Source organism: Ranitomeya imitator, chromosome 6 (genome assembly GCF_032444005.1).
Source record: "Ranitomeya imitator isolate aRanImi1 chromosome 6, aRanImi1.pri, whole genome shotgun sequence".
NCBI classification, from domain to species: domain Eukaryota; kingdom Metazoa; phylum Chordata; class Amphibia; order Anura; family Dendrobatidae; genus Ranitomeya; species Ranitomeya imitator.
Genome location: NC_091287.1, coordinates 128,963,047 through 128,982,513, shown reverse-complemented (window position 1 = coordinate 128,982,513; position 19,467 = coordinate 128,963,047). Strand labels below are relative to the sequence as shown.

Sequence of the window (19,467 nt, the reverse complement as noted above, 5' to 3'; positions counted from 1 at the left end):
CTCATTATGTAAATCATTGCTGAGGAGTCTAATGGGCGGGTTCAGACTATTTTCTATGCATCCAACTCGCTTGGCAATCCAGCCTTTTTGCTTGTAATTGATTTCTATGATGTCCTCTAGTGACTCACATTCAATTGTAAACCTTGCATTAATGTCAATTATCTAAAGGCAAGGGTATGCACATAGACAAATTGGGTCCAGTCCTGGCCCATAGGTAAATGGAGGCAGTGCAAGTCTAGTTGTGGATGAAGTATGGTACATCATTCACGTCAATTACAAAGAAAGAGGTGCATTATCAGCCTTGAAGGAGGTGAGTCTTTAAGGGAAAAGTATGTTTTGGACTGACTCAACCAGAAATATAAGAGATAAGTGAGTAATATATTCTCATTAAAAGGTATAACGTACTATCACCAACAGTAAGTCATCCCCATGGTCAAGTTATAATGAATGGTTCATGTGTAAATGTAAAACACTTTAACAAGTCATATACTCTATTTATAAAATGTATTCTAAAATTAACAAGGACGTGAAGATGCTATACAAGCAGCTGGCGGGATCTCAGCTGGAAGAAGTAGATACTCCCATCGGTACAGGACTTGATGATATATTGGAAACCATCAGAATTCACTGGGAGAAAGACATCGAGAAGAACAGAGCTGAATCGGGTGCCCTTCTTCAAGCTAAAGTAAGTGAACCTAATATTATTTTTTTATATTGTGCAATATACGAGGGGCGATCCAAAAGTAATGATAATCAATACTAAACACAATGAATATAGTCAAAAATATTTTTTATTTTTTTTTATATAGTCTCCTATCAAGTCTATACATTTAGTCCATCTCTTTTCTAAACTTAGAATTCCCTTAGAAAAAAATTCTTGATCTTGACCCTCAAAAAAATCCCCAACAGCGGTTATCACGTCGCTATTGTCATCAAATTTCTTGCCCCGGAGGTGTTCCTTGAGTCGAGGAAAGAGAAAGAAGTCACTGGGGGCTAGATTTGGCCAATAGGGGGGTGTTCCATCAGTTCAAAGCCCGCTTCTTGAATGGTAGCCATGGCAACTGCAGCTTTGTGAGCCGGCGCGTTATCTTGGTGAAACAGCACTCCAGCCCGCAGTTTGCCGCGCCTTTTCTCCTTGATAGCCTCCCACAATCTTCTTATTTGTTCTGCGTAGTAGAAGCCCGTAATAGTGGCTCCCTTCTCCAAATAGTCCACCATAATAATTCCTTCATCATTCCAAAAAACGGACGCCATAACCTTCCCTGCTGAGCTTGACACTTTGAATTTCTTCGGCGTTGGTTCGTCGGCTCGTTTCCACGTCATCGATTGTTGTTTAGTTTCGGGATCAAAGTGGTGGATCCAGGTCTTGTCCATGGTCAAAAAACGTGACAAAAAATTTTCCTTGTCTGCTTGGAACTTTTTGAGATTTGCTATTGAAATGTCAACTCGTTTCTTCTTTTGCTCGTCGGTTAACATTTTTGGCACCCAACGCGCGGAGACCTTTCTCATATGAAATTCTTTTGCAAGGATTCTTTGAATACTGCCATATGAGATCCCTGGGACCTCAGCTACATGCCTGATAGTCACTCTTCGATCAGCCAATACAACTTCTTCAACTTTTTTCACGTTTTCTTCATTGAGGGACGTGGATGGGCGTCCTTGACGATGTTCATCTTCCGTCGATGTTCTTCCCAGCTTAAATTCCTTGGCCCAGCATGCAACTGTGGAATATGGAGGAGAAGAGTCCCCCAATGTTTCCACCAAGTCGCTGTGTATGTCTTTGGTAGTCATTTTTTTCAAGCAGAGGTATTTGATGGCAGCTCTGAGCTCGTTTTTTTCCATTTTGATGTTCACTCCTCGGCAGTTCATATTCAAATGAATGTAGCTCCCGGGAATCGTGGTCTATTTAAGTGATTTTTTTTCCTGGACTAGTGGGTACCTAAGAGAGAAGAAAACATTTTATTTTAATTTCTGTGTGCAATAGAAATAACTGATTATCATTACTTTTGGATCGCCTCTCGTATAGTCACCACCTTGTAAAATGTCCTCCTCGTAGGAAACATCACAAGTAAATGTTATCTGATGCAAGTTCAATGGAATGGTTTTAAAACCTCAGATGAAATACCACATGTGGGAGTAATGTGGGTGATGTTCTAAGAATACGCTTCACTCACTTATTCTCTAGGGCTTTGAAAATTAATTTAGCAATCATTTGATGCTAATCGCTCTTGAAGATGGAGAATGAAAAACTTATTATCTAAAGCCAACATCTAACTTGTGTGTCTTCTGTTCCGAATGTAACAACTTTAAAAATAGTAAGATGTTTTCCAGTTAAAGTTATGCTTAAGTGTGCATAAAATAGTAAACTGCACAAAGGATCACTATGCTTCTTTTATCAAGTGCCCCATCTTCATATTTGGTAGCTCCATTTCTTGCCTTGTGCTCAACAAAGTGGAGACTTTCCCATGTTGGCCATGTAGTTTGTGAAGAGTATTGGCCAAAGCATAGACAGCAGAGGAATAATTGTCTGGACCCATAGGCTAATGATTAGTGATGAATGAATATACTCGTTACTCGAGATTTCTCGAGCATGCTCGGGGGTCCTCCGAGTATTTTTCAGTGCTCGGAGATTTAGCTTTTCTTGCAGCAGCTGAATGATTTACATCTGTTAGCCAGCATAAGTACATGTGGGGGTTACCTGGTTGCTACGGAATCCTGACATGTACTTATGCTGGCTATCAGATGTAAATCATTCAGCTGCGGCAAGAAAAACGAAATCTCCGAGCACTAAAAAATACTCGGAGGACCCCCGAGCATGCTCGAGAAATCTCGAGTAACGAGTATATTCGCTCATCACTACTAAGGATTACTAACCAACTAATGATATTTTTTTAAATTGCTATGCAAATGTCACATATTCCCTTTTTTCCATGTTAATCCAATTCTCTAATACCCACTTACTAACATACCACAAAGCATACACACTCCACTGAACTGCCTATACAAACAATACAGAAAGGAAGTTTGTGTCTCCAAAAGTAGTGGACTGCAGAGAGTCCTGTGAAAAGGCCCCATACACATTAGACCAGGGGTGGGGAAACTGCGGCTGGGGAGCTACATCTGACCCTCTGGCTGTTCCAGTCTGACCTGCGGACCAAGACAGACAAAGGGCTAGAGCAGTGGCTCACGGGCTGCACCATGCCCTCCCCCGCCCACTGTCCATCCGTTGCCACCTTCATCACTATCTGCATCCTTGGGATGCAGACAGTGGTGAATACAATGGTGGAGGAGGAGCCACCAACCCTTCTTCCATCAATTGATGTGTGAGACAGCTGGTGCGATTACATCATTTAATCACATCAGCTGAGCACTGCAGCAAGTCAGTGCATCGGAGATAGGAGCAGAGGGAAAGAAGTTCATATCCAGCTCTGGCAATAATGAAGAGACCACCACATCAAAACCCTGTCATGAGCAGCCCATTCTCCAGACCTGAACCCCATTGAAAACCTATGGAATGTAATCAAGAGGATGATGGATAGTCACAAACCATCAAACAAAGATGAACTGCTTAAATTTTTGCGCCAGAAGCAGTGTGAAAAACTGGTAGCAAGCATGTCAAGACGCATAAAATCTGTGATTAAAAATCATGGTTATTCCACAAAATATTGATTTCTGAACTCTTCCTGAGTAAAAACATCAGTATTGTTGTTTCTAAATGATTATGAACATGTTTTCTTTGCATTAATTTGAGGTCTGGAAGCACTGTTTTTTTTTTATTTGGACCATTTCTCCTTTTCAGAAAAAAAAATGTATTGCTTGGAAATTCGGAGACATGTTGTCAGAAGTTTGTAGACTAAAAGAACAATTTACATTTTACTTAAAAATATACCTATAAAGAGAAAAATCAGAGAAACTGAACATTTTACAGTGATCTCTTAATTTTTGCCAGAGCTGAAAATGTAACATTGCACAGGGAGGTAGCCATGGGTGAGGTACTCATCTCTTACACTCCAGCATGTTACATGAAGGTGGGGATCCAGGCTGGGTGTGTAGACTTGTTTTGAGGGCGCTTACATCCTTGCAGGCCACATGTAATCGATGACGTTGGGTGGCCAAAACCAGGTGTTTGATAGTTCAATGGGGGAGATCACCAGTCAAGAATAAACTTTGCATTTAACAATAACTTGAGGGGAATTATGTACAGTAGATAGCGGCACACAACTTGATGAACATTTCCTTTACAATATGGAGCATTTCCGTACACAGTTTCAATTCCTTCCTCTTTACTCGCTTGTTCTGTAACTTTACCGTTCCTTTCTATTTCACAACAGTCCAGCAAGCAAGAGTCCGGTTCTCAACCCGCGGTTCTGCTTTTTCCTTCCCCTCTAGAGAACTATAATGCCAGTATGGCTGGTACTTAGCTTGCTGACATTCTGCAACTCCTAACCGGGACACTCCCTTTGTCATATGTACTCTGTCCCATCTAGGCCTGTTACCTACCAGAATAATAAACTCTGGGCCATACTGATAGGCATCCTGAATCAGGGCCGGCGTCAGCACCCGGCACACTGGGCAAATGCCTGGGCCCTGGGGAGAGAGGGGGGCCCACTCACGCTGTCATAGATACAGCTGGGAGAGCAGAGCAGGAGATAACATGCTCTCTCCGCCCACAAAGTCACTGCTGGCTGCGTTCTCTTAACCCCTATGTGCCAGCTCTGACACAAGCATCTTCTCACTCAGTCAGTGCAGCCAGGCAGGCACATAGGGGTTAAGAGAAGGCAGCCAGTGTGACATTGTTTGTGGGCGGAGAGAGCCCCTGGGTGGCTGCAGTGCTGAGCTGAACTTATTATTAGGCAGATTCCAGAGGAGCTCAGTCCTACCAGTGCCTGAGTGAGTGCAAAGGTATCCAGCAGTGGTTGCAGTTATGGCTCAGTCTGCTGCTGTCTCCGCTGCCTAAAAATGTGGGTGATGTCTGGAGGAGCAGCTGGTGGGGTGCAGCCTGCAACCTGCAGCCACCCAGCTCACCCAGAATACATGCATGCTGCACCAAACCTGCACTAGTGGGGTAGGAAGAAGCTTAACCCCTTCCCATCTGTATGAAGGTTATTGCTGAACCTTAAAGATAACAATCCGACCCGCATAAATGGGGTTAACCAGATGCCAGGAGGAAGGGGAGCTGCTGCCATGGATAAATCTGAGCTGTGGGTTGTAGGTTGGGGCCCCGTGGCCCCAGGCTGGTGACTGGAGGGACTCTGCCCAGTGCTGGCATGTGGGTGATTTCTGCTCCGGAGTCTCAGCTTCTCTCCTCCACATCACACTGTGCAGTCACAGAAACATTGGTTGTCTCTGTCCAGGTCCCAGCAGCTGCCACTGCTCCCACCAAGGACATGGCATAACTTAACCCTTCCCCTGCAGCCACCGGCAACAAATCCACATTATTCCTTGATTAAATCAGGTTCCAACCCAATAGAGGAGCAGACATTTCCTGCTGCCATTAGGGTCCGGGAGGGGGTGACATTGGCTGCCCTGCTACTCTGTAGTGGGGGGTGACAAGTGTAACATGGGGCAACGATGACAGAGAAATGCACAGGATAATAGTGAGAGCGACAGAGGGCAGTGTATGGTATGGAGCAGTCAGGGGGTGTGCTGCAGGATCCCCCCATACTGTACATGACTACTCAGGACAGGGAGGCGTTTAATGAGCTTCTAATGACGGGGCACTAATTGGGTCATTAGGGTTTGTGGAAAGGATTCAGCATCAGGTCCCTCATTAATGCCCAAGCCCGAGCGATGTTACTTTGTAGCACAGATCTGTTGGGGCCTCAAAACCAAACAACGTTGTTTATGTAGAAAAGTCTTTGTTTCATAGAAAAACTCAAAACAGAAAAGCACCTCTCCTGTATATATACACTGCACAGCACCTTTCCTCCTGTATATATACACTGCAGAATCTACAATAGCTGTCACTCATGTAAGAAGTGAAATCTGGCATTGTACTATACATTTCTCTGCCGTATCTGTGCATCATAAATCGGGGTATGTGTTAAAGGGGGGGCCCACTGAGATTCTTTCGCCCGGGGCCCTCGAAAACCTGGAGCCGGCCCTGTCCTGAATCAGGACCGTCTCAGAACAATCACTCTGTTTTTCGGTCACTTCTCTCTCTTGCTCTCCGCTAGGATCTCGCTGCACTCCATCACTGTCTCCTCTCTTGTTAAGTACACCCACACCATGTGGCACTGCTTACATCAGACCTTAGGTCTTCTTTCAAGGCACATTGGACCCTTTCTGACAGGAAACTGTCTCTGTTCCTTCATCTTGACCCACTCTACTCTGGACTTGTCCCAACAATTAACTCTCACTTTCCCTACTGTCGAACAACACATGTTATTAACACCATTAACCTATAGCACAGTTCACATTACACATTACGGTAACACACTTGTTCCTCAAGAGGAAAACACGGGCAATATGTCCATATCCTTAAATAAACTCTGTTCATGTCACTGCAGTCTGTTGCCTCCTCAGGGGTTCATTTTAAGGGGGATATAGGCAGAACCCCCAAACCCACTGTTGAAGCGCTGTATGAACCGGACCTTAGGCGTATAGGTTTTATAGTTGGTTCCAGGATAACTGGCCACTCGATTCACTTCTCAGTCTGTCTATATGGAATGCAAAAATTAGCAGTACAGTCGGTGGTGTAATAACCACCGGGTAATAACCAAGAAAGGCCTCTGAATACTCATAAGAAAAGCTAAATCGGAGATAGCACTCAAATGGTCCAAGTGAAAAAAGTGTGGCGTTTTATCTTCCCAACACTTAAAGGCTTCAGTTGAGGAGCTGAAACATTGTTCCTAGATTTTCACTTGGACCCATTAAATGATTGAGTATTGCCTCCAATTTTGCTTACTATATATATATATATATATATATATATATATATATATTTATGAAGCAAAAGAGGAAACGCGGCAGCACTCACCTGTATATGTAGTTCAAGTGTCCTTTATTATCATAAATGAAGAGGCATCTTCACGGCACAAGGGAGGGGGTGGAAGGGAGTGCAGTCGACGAGACGACGGCCGTTTCGCGCTACAACAGAGCGCTTCGTTGGACCCGTAGAAGTGCTCTGTTGTAGCGCGAAACGGCCGTCGTCTCGTCGACTGCACTCCCTTCCACCCCCTCCCTTGTGCCGTGAAGATGCCTCTTCGTTTATGATAATAAAGGACACTTGAACTACATATACTGGTGAGTGCTGCCGCGTTTCCTCTTTTGTTTCATATGCTACATGCTTTTTTTCACGCGAGCACCTCCAGTTCCTTTCGGACGTCCTTCTCGTATTGTGGATCCCGTGCGGATGCCGGTCTCTGGACATTGGGCTGTGCTGCTTGCTTTTTCTTTTGTTGATATATATATATAGTAAGCAAAACTTTTTACCTCATCATATTATGTGGATCACAGGTTTGATCATCACAGGATGGTAGTGTGTGAACCCTTTGACAAAAACTGTATATCCCCCTATTTTCTCAAAACAGCAATCAGCAGCGTTGCCAGCATTGCACAGCCAAGAGGAGGAAGTTGTGGAGGGTCTGAGAGAAGAGTTCCATGATACAGCTTGCAAAATCCAGAGTCTGCAGGCTGAGACTGAATCACTCAGGACACTGGTAGGTTTATTGGTCATTAACAATAATGTACCATAGACGGATTCTTGACTATGGAATTAACCCCATAAGGACCGAGCAATTTTTCATTTTTTGCACTTTCATTTTTCCCTCCCCTTCTTCCAAGAGCCATAAGTTTTTTTTGCCGCTGTGAGGGCTTGTTATTTGAGGGATTAGTTGAAATTTTGAATGACACCATCCACTTCATCATACGGTTTACTGGAAAAAGGGAAAAAAGGGAAACAAAATTGAAAAGTAAAGTGAAATTGTGAGGAAAAATAAGCAATTCCATAACTGTTTGGGCGCTTTGTTTTTTTAAAATACAAAAAATCTGGAAATATGGTCAGAATGACTACGATGATACCAAACTTTCATATTTTTTTTATTTAGGTGGTGAAAAAAATTAAATTTGTTGAAAAAAAAAAAAACAACAAAAATTAGCTCTAGTCACCATTTTCCAAAACCTACAACATTTTTATTTTTCGGTCGATAGAACTGTGTGAGGGCTCATGTTTTATGTGGTAACCTGATGTTTTTATTAATACTATTCTGGAGCATATACAACGCATTGATCGTTTCATAACGCTTTTTTTTGTGGCGTTGTGGCAACCAAAGACGTGCAATTCTGGCATTTCATTTTTTTTTCTCTTTTACAGATCGTGTTAATTGATATTATACTTTCAAAGATCTGACTTTTCTGGACAAGTTGATATCATATATGTGTTTTGGAGGTTTTTTTTTTTACACTTTTTTATTGTTAACTGGGGAAAGCTGGAGTGATTCAAATTTTTACATTTTTTGTTTTGCCTTTTTAACAACTTTTTTATTAACTATTTACTTCATTTGTTTGTCTTCTTAGGGGAATTGAACCTGCAATTGTTTGATCACTTGCACTATATAAAGCAATACCACAGAATTGCTGTATATAGTAAAAGACACTGCCTTCTATTACACCCAACTACATGCTGGACATCAGAGAGAAGGAACAGGCACGGGGGCGTTCAGCTGGCCCCGGTTCATATAAAATGCCATCAGCTCTCTGCTATCACATCGCAGTGAAGCTGATGGCTGCCTGAACTGACTTCCGGGCCAGATCGTGGTGCTTAAATGCTGCTGTTAGCAATTGCGAGCGGCATTGAAAAGGTTAACAGCAGCAATAGACAGGTACAGCGACTGCTGCTGTTAGAGGCAGATGTCAGCTATATAACATAGCTCACAACTGCCGTCTGTGGAGCGGGATCTGCCCACTTCAAAGTCCCTGTCACGCTCCATGAAGAACATATTAAAGAGAGCCTGTTGGTGTGTATGACATATAAACTACCATCACTACTATTCTGTTCTACTTATGTATTTTCTAATAGAGTGCTTACTAGCCTAAGCACATGCCTCATTTTGAATGAAAAAAAAGTTTACCGTCCACTCACATTATATACAGCCAAGGAGATGGAGACACTTGGGAGTCACGTTGTTGTTACCGTATTCCACCCAGTCTGTCTTAATTGATGTCTCTCAAAACAGAATTTGTCATCCCCAAATCTGTCCTCAGGTTAGTCCATCAATCCAGATTTGGGGTGCGGCCAGCTCAACTTGTCTCCAGAGCTACTCCATCTCCTTCAAAAAGCACTCCCATCAAAGTTTTAATACTCTTAATATATTGCAGTTATATTGCAGTTATCATATTATATAGCACTGTGTACTTACAATTGCTAATTTTGCCTTTCTACGCAGCTAATTCTTTTTTCCATTAGGTCTATGTAGAAACAGGAAGTGGCACGATATTACAGTAGGATTTGCAGGGACAATTGCAGGAACAATGGGTTCCTACCCTGTCCCTCAAGCTAGGGGAACCCTAGGCTATCCCTGTCCTACCGATTACCCCTGATGTTGAGGATGCCGGGGTCTTATACCTGGCTATGCTCCTATATAAATGCCTGTTTCCTCTCCAACGTTTTCGTAGTGTCCCTCAGGTGTATTAAAAACAGTCTTACCCTCATCCCCCACCTCAATACGGGCAAGATTAAAGGCCCCCTTAATATACAGTTTGGAAAACCACTTGGCCCTGACAATCTAGTTAAGCGATTCGGAATGCGATAGAGAGTGTATCAATCCCGAAAAGTGGGTCAATTTAGTTACCTGAAATCCAAGCAGGGGTGTAACATCCAATCTTTTTTCTTAACAAAGAAAAACTTGCTGCAACATGAGATGAGAAGAGTCTCATATGACCCTTAGCCAGACTTTCTGTGATATAGTCTTTCATGCCAGGCCTCTCAGGACCTGAAAAGTTATATAGCCTGCTCTTAAGAAACTTGGCCTCAGAAATTAAATTAATGGAGCAATCATAAGGTCGATGTGGTGGAAGTTCCTGACACCCCTGTTCCAAGAACACATCCTCAAAATCAGAGGGGTATTCTGGCAAGGACCTGATAGCAACCCTGGCCATAAGAGTGCACATGCATTGCCTTTGACAGTATTTCCTTCACCTTACTATCTCCTGAGTCTGCCAGTCCACTACGGTATTGTGTAATGTCAGCCAAAGTTGTTAACAATCGATAGACTCCAAGTCTATCGCCCCTACCTGCAGACGTACATCTTGAACAACCTAATTAAAATACCCCTGGCTTAAAGGTACAGAATCTATAGCTATTCTAGGTATAGGTCTAGATAATTTATGAGGATTGAGACCCTGGTGCTGAACGAACCGGGCGTCTACTGGATTAAAGCACACCAACCTCTATTGCATATCAATCAATAAGGTAAGGAGAGTTTTTTACCACGATTATAAATATTTTATTGTACAAACACAAATAATTTACATACGGTAAGAGTACCACAAACCAAGCAAGTTTAGAGGGGAATATAGCCAGGTATGTTATAAGTAACAATTTATACCCTCAATATTTTACAGGCATAAACGTCCAAAAAAGGACTATCATAACAGGTGCCATATATATCCATACATATTAAATTGTTTCCTGTGCAAAGTTGCTATATATAGTAAACAAATCAAAAGGATGTTTGGCCCTTTAAGTAATGAAGTAAGTAAGACATAGCCTGGGTCATTGTGTATATAACTAGCTATTCATAGGGAAAAATAGAAAGCAATTTTTTTCCTTTTCTTTGTTAAACGGCACGTGCCATATATTATACCCCCACCCAAAGGGATGACTACCAAGCTCTATATTGAACCTGAATTTAGGCGATTTTAAACTTACTTCAAAACAATGAAGACCTGGAGCCCCAACCTGCCGCCTCAATGAGTAAGTTTAAAATCGCCTAAATTCAGGTTCAATATAGAGCTTGGTAGTCATCCCTTTGGGTGGGGGTATAATATATGGCAGAGGGGCAAAATTTGCAATTGTAGGTACACAGTGCTATATAATAGGATTATTGCAATATATTAAGAGGATACAAGTTTTGATGGGAGTCCCTCTTTACCTGCAAAGAATTAATAAACAATGTAGTTATCATATTTATTCTTGAGCTGCTAAGCGTTTTAAATTAAGGAGTTTGAGTAGCACTCTTATTGGAGTGCACATAGACGTATACTTAGTGCAATGCTACGTTAATTACTGCCACTGAATTATATCTTGCACATTCCCAACACTGTGATTTTGGGTTGGAAGTTATGAACTAAAATAATTTTACTGAATTCATTAGGAGTATAAATCTAGGGGTGGGAGACCTTTGAAACAGAAAAACTGAGCGATTGGCTATACATTTTTCCCCACCATTCATATGTTGCATGGTCAGGGCATGTCTGCCAGAGTAACTCCATTTCGTCTTATAGAGGGGCGCCCAACTGAGTGACTAGACTAGAGATATTTCAATGATTGTGGTGAAGTCTGAATGTAAGTTCAAATGTATTTGACAGAGTGTTCAAGGTAAAGATTTGTTTGTTTGCAGAAAAGAGGTCTGGAGAACTCTTTACATGATGCTAAACACTGGCATGACATTGAACTTCAGAATTTGGGTTCTGTGATCACTAAGCTGGAAGCAGAACTGGAGGAAATTAAAGGTGAAACTGAGCAGCACCAGCGAGAACGGGAACATTTGTTATCCCACAAATTGCAACTAGAGAAGGAAATAGCAGCATATCACTCTATCCTTGATGGAGAGGAAAACAGGTAGGTGCACAATATGGCAACTGTCCTCCATGTATGTTTATAGCTGCACAGTAATATGCCATATTTTGTACTGGTGGAGAACTTAGAAATAAATTACTTCAATTCATACACAGAGAATAAAAAATTAATCCAAATAAAAAACATAAAAGTTGATTCAACTGATCTTAAATCTTGCAAAATATGTTCCAGGTCCCACAGGGCTGCCACCAGAAATTTCAGGGCAACATTCTGGCAACATTTTCAGGCCCCCTTGAGACTCCGCCCAGACGCTACCGCAGCTCCGCAACCACCCCTTGAACCTTCCACAGTCCAACCACCCACTCTTGGAAAAACTCCACTTCTGCACCAAGTTCTCACGAATCACATATTAACAGATTAACACATATGAACACCAGATTACATACATAGCCATCATGTCGTAACAGTTCCCACTGAACACCAGATTACATACATAGCCATCATGTCGACACCTCAACATCTTCTTTTCCATTCTGCTCTATTAATGGGGAATCTCAGTCAATGCCATAGTGACTGACAGCTGTCTCTCCAGTGCATGAAGTCAGCTATCAACCAGCATGAAGTTTGCTGTGATGCCCCATCGATAGAGCAACCCGGAAGAGCTGCTGTGTTGACATGACATGATTGAAAGCCACAGAATTGCTGGCAGAAGCAGTCCATGAGTAAGTAACTATCTGCCTGTAAGATCTTAGCCCCATAGGAAAAAAATAAGCACACTCATGCATAATTCCTTAAATGTGGTTTTGCTTTTCAATTTCCCATCCCTTTTAACTCTTTGTAAAATGTTCCAGTTTTGTGCTGCAAATGCAACTGGTGGGCCCTTGACACATCAGATTGATGCTGTTTATTATTCATGGTTGGGGTGGTTGGCTAGCATTTTAAATACATACATATAAGTCTTCAAACAGAGGCTGGACAAACATCTATCTGAGATGGTTTAGTGAATTCTGCATTGAGCTGGGGGTTGTTTATGATGACCCTGGAGGTCACTTCCAACTCTAACTCTCTAGCATTCTATGATTCTAAGTCTACAGACTACCTGTACTATGTTTATGATGTCTAAAGATTAGACAGTATTAGTAAATGAGCCAAATTGTTCTACTTGCATCAATATATCGGCATATACATTTTGTGAAATAAGTATTAAACATATTAAACACGTCACCAATTCTTTAAGTTAATATGTTTCTAAAAGTGCTAGTGACATGAAATTCTCATCACATATCAGTAACAATCAATTCAATACACACGGACAAAGAGCTTACGTTCCTTCCATAAATGTTCTATTGGATTCAGGTGAGATGATTGACTGGGCCATTTTAGCAGTTTTATTTTCTGTTTCTGAAACCAATTGAGAATTTCCTTAGCTGTGTTTGGGATCATTGTCTTGCTGATATATCCACCCTTGTTTCATCTTCATTATCCAGGTAGATGGCAGTAGATTTTTATACAGAATGTCTCTGTACATCTGTCCATTTATCCTTACTTTAATTACCGTATTTTTCGGACTATAAGATAAAAATGGGGGATGCGTCTTATAGTCTGGATGTACCGGCTCTGGCTGTGATGTGGAGGTTGGGGAGCGGCAGCGGCGGGGCAGCGGGTCACAGAGGCAAGAGCTGCTGCGGCTAACTCCTGTGCCCGCTGCTAAAGAGAAATGAATATTCACTGCATTCCACGTCCATGGGTGTGGTGGAGGGCAATGAATATTAATTTTTCTTTAATAGCATCTTGGTATGATTAGCCCCCATCCCTGTCATGGTATGCATGTCCCCATCCTTATCCTTCTATGGTTGTATTCTCCCAGTATTTCACAGGTTTGTTTAAATGTTGTTGAGCAATCTTTAGACGCGCTTGCACATGCTTTTTTTTTTTTTAGCAATGGAGTCTTGCATGGTGAGTATGCACAGGTCATGGAGGTTGAGTGCATTACTTCTTTTTTTTTAACAACTGTACCTGATGATTCCAGGTCTTGAAATGATGTTCTTTCCACTTCCGAATTATGGCCCCAACAGTGTTCACCGGAACCTTTAATAGCTTATAAATTTTTCTATAACCAATGCCATCAGTATGTTTTGTAACAATAAGGTTGTAAATATCATGAGGCAGCTCACTGGTTTTACCCATCATGAGATGTTTCATGTGTAGAATATTGATAATAAGACACCTTTTGATAGGCCATCAGTTGTACCAGCTGATATTATTTTTCATGAAATGGCAGGATTGCTTATTCATGTGATCAAAACTTTTTCCCTGTGTCATTTCTCATTATTACACAAAACTTAATTTATGCACATCTATGGTTTGAAGTTTTTTTTGCTTGTGTGGATTGGATGGGTTCTGACCAGCATCTGGTGAGAATTTCATGTCAATAGCACCTTTAGAAAAATATTTACTTAGAAAATTGGTGACATGTTCAATGCTAATTTCACCTGCTGTATGTGTATAAATAAATAATCCACAATAAAAATGGGAATATTTGACATCGATCTTGTCAAATTAGTGGCATTCGTATGAGCCACCAAAATAATATATCCTCTTCATTTTTTCCTTACAACTGCATAATATGACATAATGCAATGGCGATTCAGTCCTTTTTCTTCTATTTGCAGATGATGTTAGTAAAATAGTCCTATGACCATAGAGCATTCAGCCAAGAAAAGGATTCATTGATTCCCATCTTTCAAATGAAAAGGTTCTGTGATATACTTGGATCAGCAAACCTCAGCCTGGTTTTTAATTTGTGTGTATTCAGGTTTAATTTTAAGACTGAATATTATTCAATAATGGTGGAAAAGAATAAGTGATTTGATATAGTTCTAATATTTTCAACCTGTGAAATAAATCTGATTCCAATAAAAACAAAGAAACCAGACTACTGGCCCTTTATTTACAGACCTGTTCTCCTTTGCAGGCTTTTACACCAGGATGGGAACTAATTTCGCATCATTTGAGCATTTCAGTGTTAGGACATTTCACCCCATTTCACAAGCTGTTCTATATTCTGGGAATTACTCCAAACAAAGATGTTCCCCAACACCAGAAATGCACTTTTATTTCTTGTGCATTAAAAGCAATTCCCATATATGTTAAAAATAGTTATTTCGTATATTTATTTATTCAGGACTCTTTACCAGATGCGATACTCTAAAGAAAATGTCATGATATTTCTCATAAAAAATGTAGTGGTTTATTGGATTGTCCGCCAAAAAGCATCATTGCAGCAAAACATAAAATAGGTGAAATAGTTACAAAGAGATTGTCCATTTCAAAGTTTGTTCCCCGTCTGAATCCTGAGATTCTGAATAGTAAATGGCATCTGTCTCTGTCATGAAGTATGGTAGAAGTCATCAAGAAGCACATGGCTAACTCACATACCAGCTGTCCATCTCATCTGAAGTCTGTGTCATGAAGTCCGCAGAGAGTGAAGATAAACCCCCCAAGTGACAGCCCCTCCCTCCGGTGAGTCGTGGATATATATATGTCCCATTGAGTACGTGTTCTCTCTATATGGTGTTAACTTTTACTCTGAAATAAATATACAGGAAGAGCACATGTAATATTAGCCAAACCTTCCACGAGGCTCAGTACAGAATTGAGTGTAATAATAAGTCAATAATCAATAATTAATATTTAACAAGTCCCCTTTTGAGGGTGACAGACATTAATTGGAACCCTCAAAGTAGATATATTGGTAAAATCTTCTTTCGTCTTTTCTTCTTCTTTGGCAAAATAATTTAATGCCCATAATAATAATAATATTGTTATAATGATATGTAAACTCATATTATGGTAAGCCGTGACCAATATTCATATAAAATATATATTATACTTCCCTATATCTAAATTGAAGCATCTCAGATCCGGTCGTCATCATATGATGCCATCTGGTCTTCATCTTGATGTCTTCTGTCTTCTTCTTGGTTCTTTTAAAACAATCTACTATATAATTATCTAAGGATCACTTCCGTCTTTCTGTCTGTCCTTCTTTCTGTCATGGATATTCATTGGTCATGGGGCAGCACGGTGGCTCAGTGGATAGCACTGCAGCCTTGCAGTGCTGGAGTCCTGGGTTTTTTTCTTGGGGAGGGGGGGTGATTTTATTGTGCTCAGTGTGCAGTAAAAATGGCCTGGTAAAATGATTCTGTACATCAGCATAATTATAGAAATACCAAAGATACATTGTTTATTTATATTAATATGTACATTTTTATTATTATTACTTCATTTGTTATATGTCACCATTTTCTAAGACTCATATCTATTTAAAAGTTTCCATTAGTGGAGCTGTGAGGGTTTGTTCTTTGCGAGGTGAGTTGTAGAATTTATTGCTACTATTATAGGGTACATACAACTTTTTAATTACGGTACTTTTTATTGCATTTTTTTTAGGGCATTTTCCATATGGGGTCAATAAATTTAAATTTTAATAGACCTAATATTCATTTTTTTAAAGAAAAAGTGGGATAGGGTTTTTCATACTTTTTAAAACATTTGCAACTATTTTTTACATATTGTCTATTCCTTCTAATGTCACATGTCCCATGAGAAGGTGGAGAAACTTTTTTTTGTCTCCAAGAACGAGAAAAACTGAGGCCACTGTGGTCAACATCTGATCATTTTTCTCAGATGTCGAGACATCGGTCGTGTGAACCTATAAATAAAAATGCATTTTTTTTATGAATAAGATCACCTCTCCCTTATAAAATTGTGCTTATGCCCCTTATGACGTCTTGATTATTGACTAGCAGTAACGTCATGTTGACAGCGCATCAAACCTGCAGCCAATCACTAAGCTCAGTGGCTCATATTGTGCACCTCAAAAATCGGTTTGTGCCGGACTCACACATCAGTGTTTTGTGGTTTACAATGCTTGGTCAAACAGCGAGTCTCCTGAGTTGAACTCAACAGCTTCATATATGCAGCCAGTCTGAGCATCGTAGTCAAAGTATGGACTATGAAACACTGATGTGTGAACCTGTCCTTAGGTTCCTTCTTGCCATTAAATTACCCCACCCACATGTATTGCACTATAAACTACTGCATACAGTGGGTAAAATAAGTATTTGATACACTGCCGAATTTGAAAGTTTTCCCACCTACAAAGAACGGAGAGGTCTGTAATTTTTATCATAGGTGCACTTCAACTGTGAGAGACAAATAAAAAAAAAACCTGAAAATCACATTGTATGATTTTTGCATAATGAATTTGTAAATTTGTATTTTATTGCATGAAATAAGTATTTGATACAATAGAAAAACAACTTAATATTTGATACAGAAACCTTAATTTGCAATTACAGAGGTCAGATGTTTCCTGTAGTTCTTGACCGAGTTTGCACACACTGCAGCAGGGATTTTGGCCCACTCCTCCATACAGATCTTCTCCAGATCTATCAGGTTTTGAGGCTGTCATTGGGCAACATTGAGTTTCAGCTCCCTCCAAAGATTTTCTATTGATTGGAGGTCTGGAGACTGGATAGACCACTCCAGGACTTTGAAATGCTTCTTATGAAGCCACTCCTTACTTAACCTGGCTGTGTGTTTCAGGTCGTTGTCATGCTGGAAGACCCAGCCATGACCCATCTTCACTGATCTTACTGAGGGTAAGAGATTGTTGGCCAAAATCTCATGATACATGGCCCCATCCATCCTCCCTTCAATACAGTGCAGTCAACCTGCCCATTTGCAGAAAAGCACCCCCAAAGTATGATGTTTCATGCAACATGCTTCATGGTTGGGATGGTGCTCTTTGGGTTGTACTCCTCCTTCTTCCTCCAAACACGGCAAGCGGAGTTAATACCAAAAAGTTCTATTTTTATCTCATCTGACCACATGACCTTCTCCCATGCCTACTCTGGATCATCCAGATGGTCATTGGTGAATTTCAAAAGGGCCTGGACGTGTGCTGCCATGAGCAGGGGGACCTTTGCGAAACCAGCAGGATTTTAATCCCTGACGGCGTAGTTTGTTACTAATGGTAATGTTTGAGACTATGGTCAATGCTCTCTTCAGGTCATTGACCAGGTCCTCCAGTGTGGTTCTGGGCTGATTCCTGACCTTTTTCAGAATCATCCTTACCCCAGGAGGCTGGATCTTGCATGGAGCCCCAGACTGACAGTAATCTTGTGTTTCTTCCATTTTCTAATGATTGTGCCAACAGTTGTTGCCTTCTCATCAAGCTGTTTGAATATTGTCCTTTAGCCCATCCAAGCGTCATTCAGGTCTACAATTTTATCCCTGGAGTCCTTAGACTGCTCTTTTGTCTTGGCCATGGCCATTTTTTTATCCCAGTCCTGTTGTCTGCCCTTATTCACACTGAGGTCAACATTGACACATGGTAAGGTTTGTAATATTAGACAGTGTAGGACTGTCCCGATCAGAGTTACCTTGATGTGGTGGGATGGCTTTTATGCTATTTTTGATTAAAAACAGTATTACTAAAAACTCTGTTATTTAGATGCATTTTTTGCTTTTTACTTATTTACAGCAAGGTTCATTTTTTTTCTCTTGTAGGTTTTATATGTTTTATGGCCAATGTGAACATGTATTTATGTGCTGCATGTGTGCCAACTTAAGTCAAACTCAATTTGTCTTTTTTCCATGGTGGAGAGGTTGGAGTGTAAATGAGTGTGTGGACAGGTGTCTTTTATACAGTTAACAAGTTCAAACAGGTGCGGTTAATACATGTAATAAGTGCAGAGTAGGGGGGCTTCTGAAAAAACTAACAGGTCTGTGAGAGCCAGAATTCTTGCTGGTTGGTAGGTAATCAAATACTTATTTCATGCAATAAAATGCAATTTAATTATTTAAAAATCATAAAATGTGATTTTCTGTTTTTTTTTATTTTTAGATTCTGTCTCTTACAGTTGAAGTGTACCTACAATAAAAATTACAGAATGTGTTGTTTTTCTTTATTTCCACTCCCAATAGCAGGGTTCTCAAAATAATTCATTAGCTGCATATTTTTTCCTGGCCATATATTACTCATTCCATATTGCTCTAGTATAAAGCTCTCCTGATGAGTGTAGCAAGGCGTGTACAAAATATGTTTTCCGATTTTCATAAGATGCAATCCATCTCTAGCAAGGAGTCCATCATACAGGTAATTCACTCCATGGTCAAGAAACCCAAAATGTTGCTCATAGCACCATCAATGTAGCCAATTGTTCACCTATAGAATCCTTTTCAATCTCTTTGGCCCATGTCCATCCACTGGGAGGATGAATGGGAAGATGACCTGCACAAACAGTTCCTTGACTTTCCAGCCTAGGTCTTCAAAGTCTCTGCATATAGTTTCCAGGTCCTTTTTTGCGGTGTCATTTGTTCCTACGTGTATTAGTAGACATGCATAGTCATCTGTAGCACAGGAAAGTCTTGATATCCTATTAGACACATCTTTAATTTGGGCATGTGAAAGATAGAACACTTCTCGTGAGGTAATGTACGGTCGTCAGATAGCGGCTTCTGTTACTCTCAGGGAATCCCCAGACTGCTTGCCCTGGAAATGTTGACGTTTAGGCTTGTGGAGACGGAAGCTTTCCGCAACCTCATGGTGGCAGCCATCCTTCGGTACTCGGTTCCCAGCCGCCACTATTTCTCCCAGTGTGCCATCCTCACCTTACACAAGCATGTGTCATATAGTATTAGCTGTGCCCTGACCAACG

At 40.8% G+C, this 19,467-nt stretch overlaps 1 protein-coding gene across 1 annotated transcript in view; it reads left to right on the top strand.

The window, feature by feature from the left end:
* Positions 1-14,675, top strand: part of BFSP2 (beaded filament structural protein 2) — a 92,629-nt gene extending 77,954 nt beyond the window's left edge. The window contains exons 4-7 of the mRNA XM_069732470.1: positions 524-685; positions 7,533-7,661; positions 11,562-11,782; positions 14,413-14,675. Of these exons, the coding sequence (XP_069588571.1) occupies positions 524-685; positions 7,533-7,661; positions 11,562-11,782; positions 14,413-14,416 (516 nt within the window). The 3' untranslated portion in view covers positions 14,417-14,675. The remainder of the gene's footprint in view (positions 1-523; positions 686-7,532; positions 7,662-11,561; positions 11,783-14,412) is intronic.
* Positions 14,676-19,467: the final 4,792 nt, after the last annotated feature.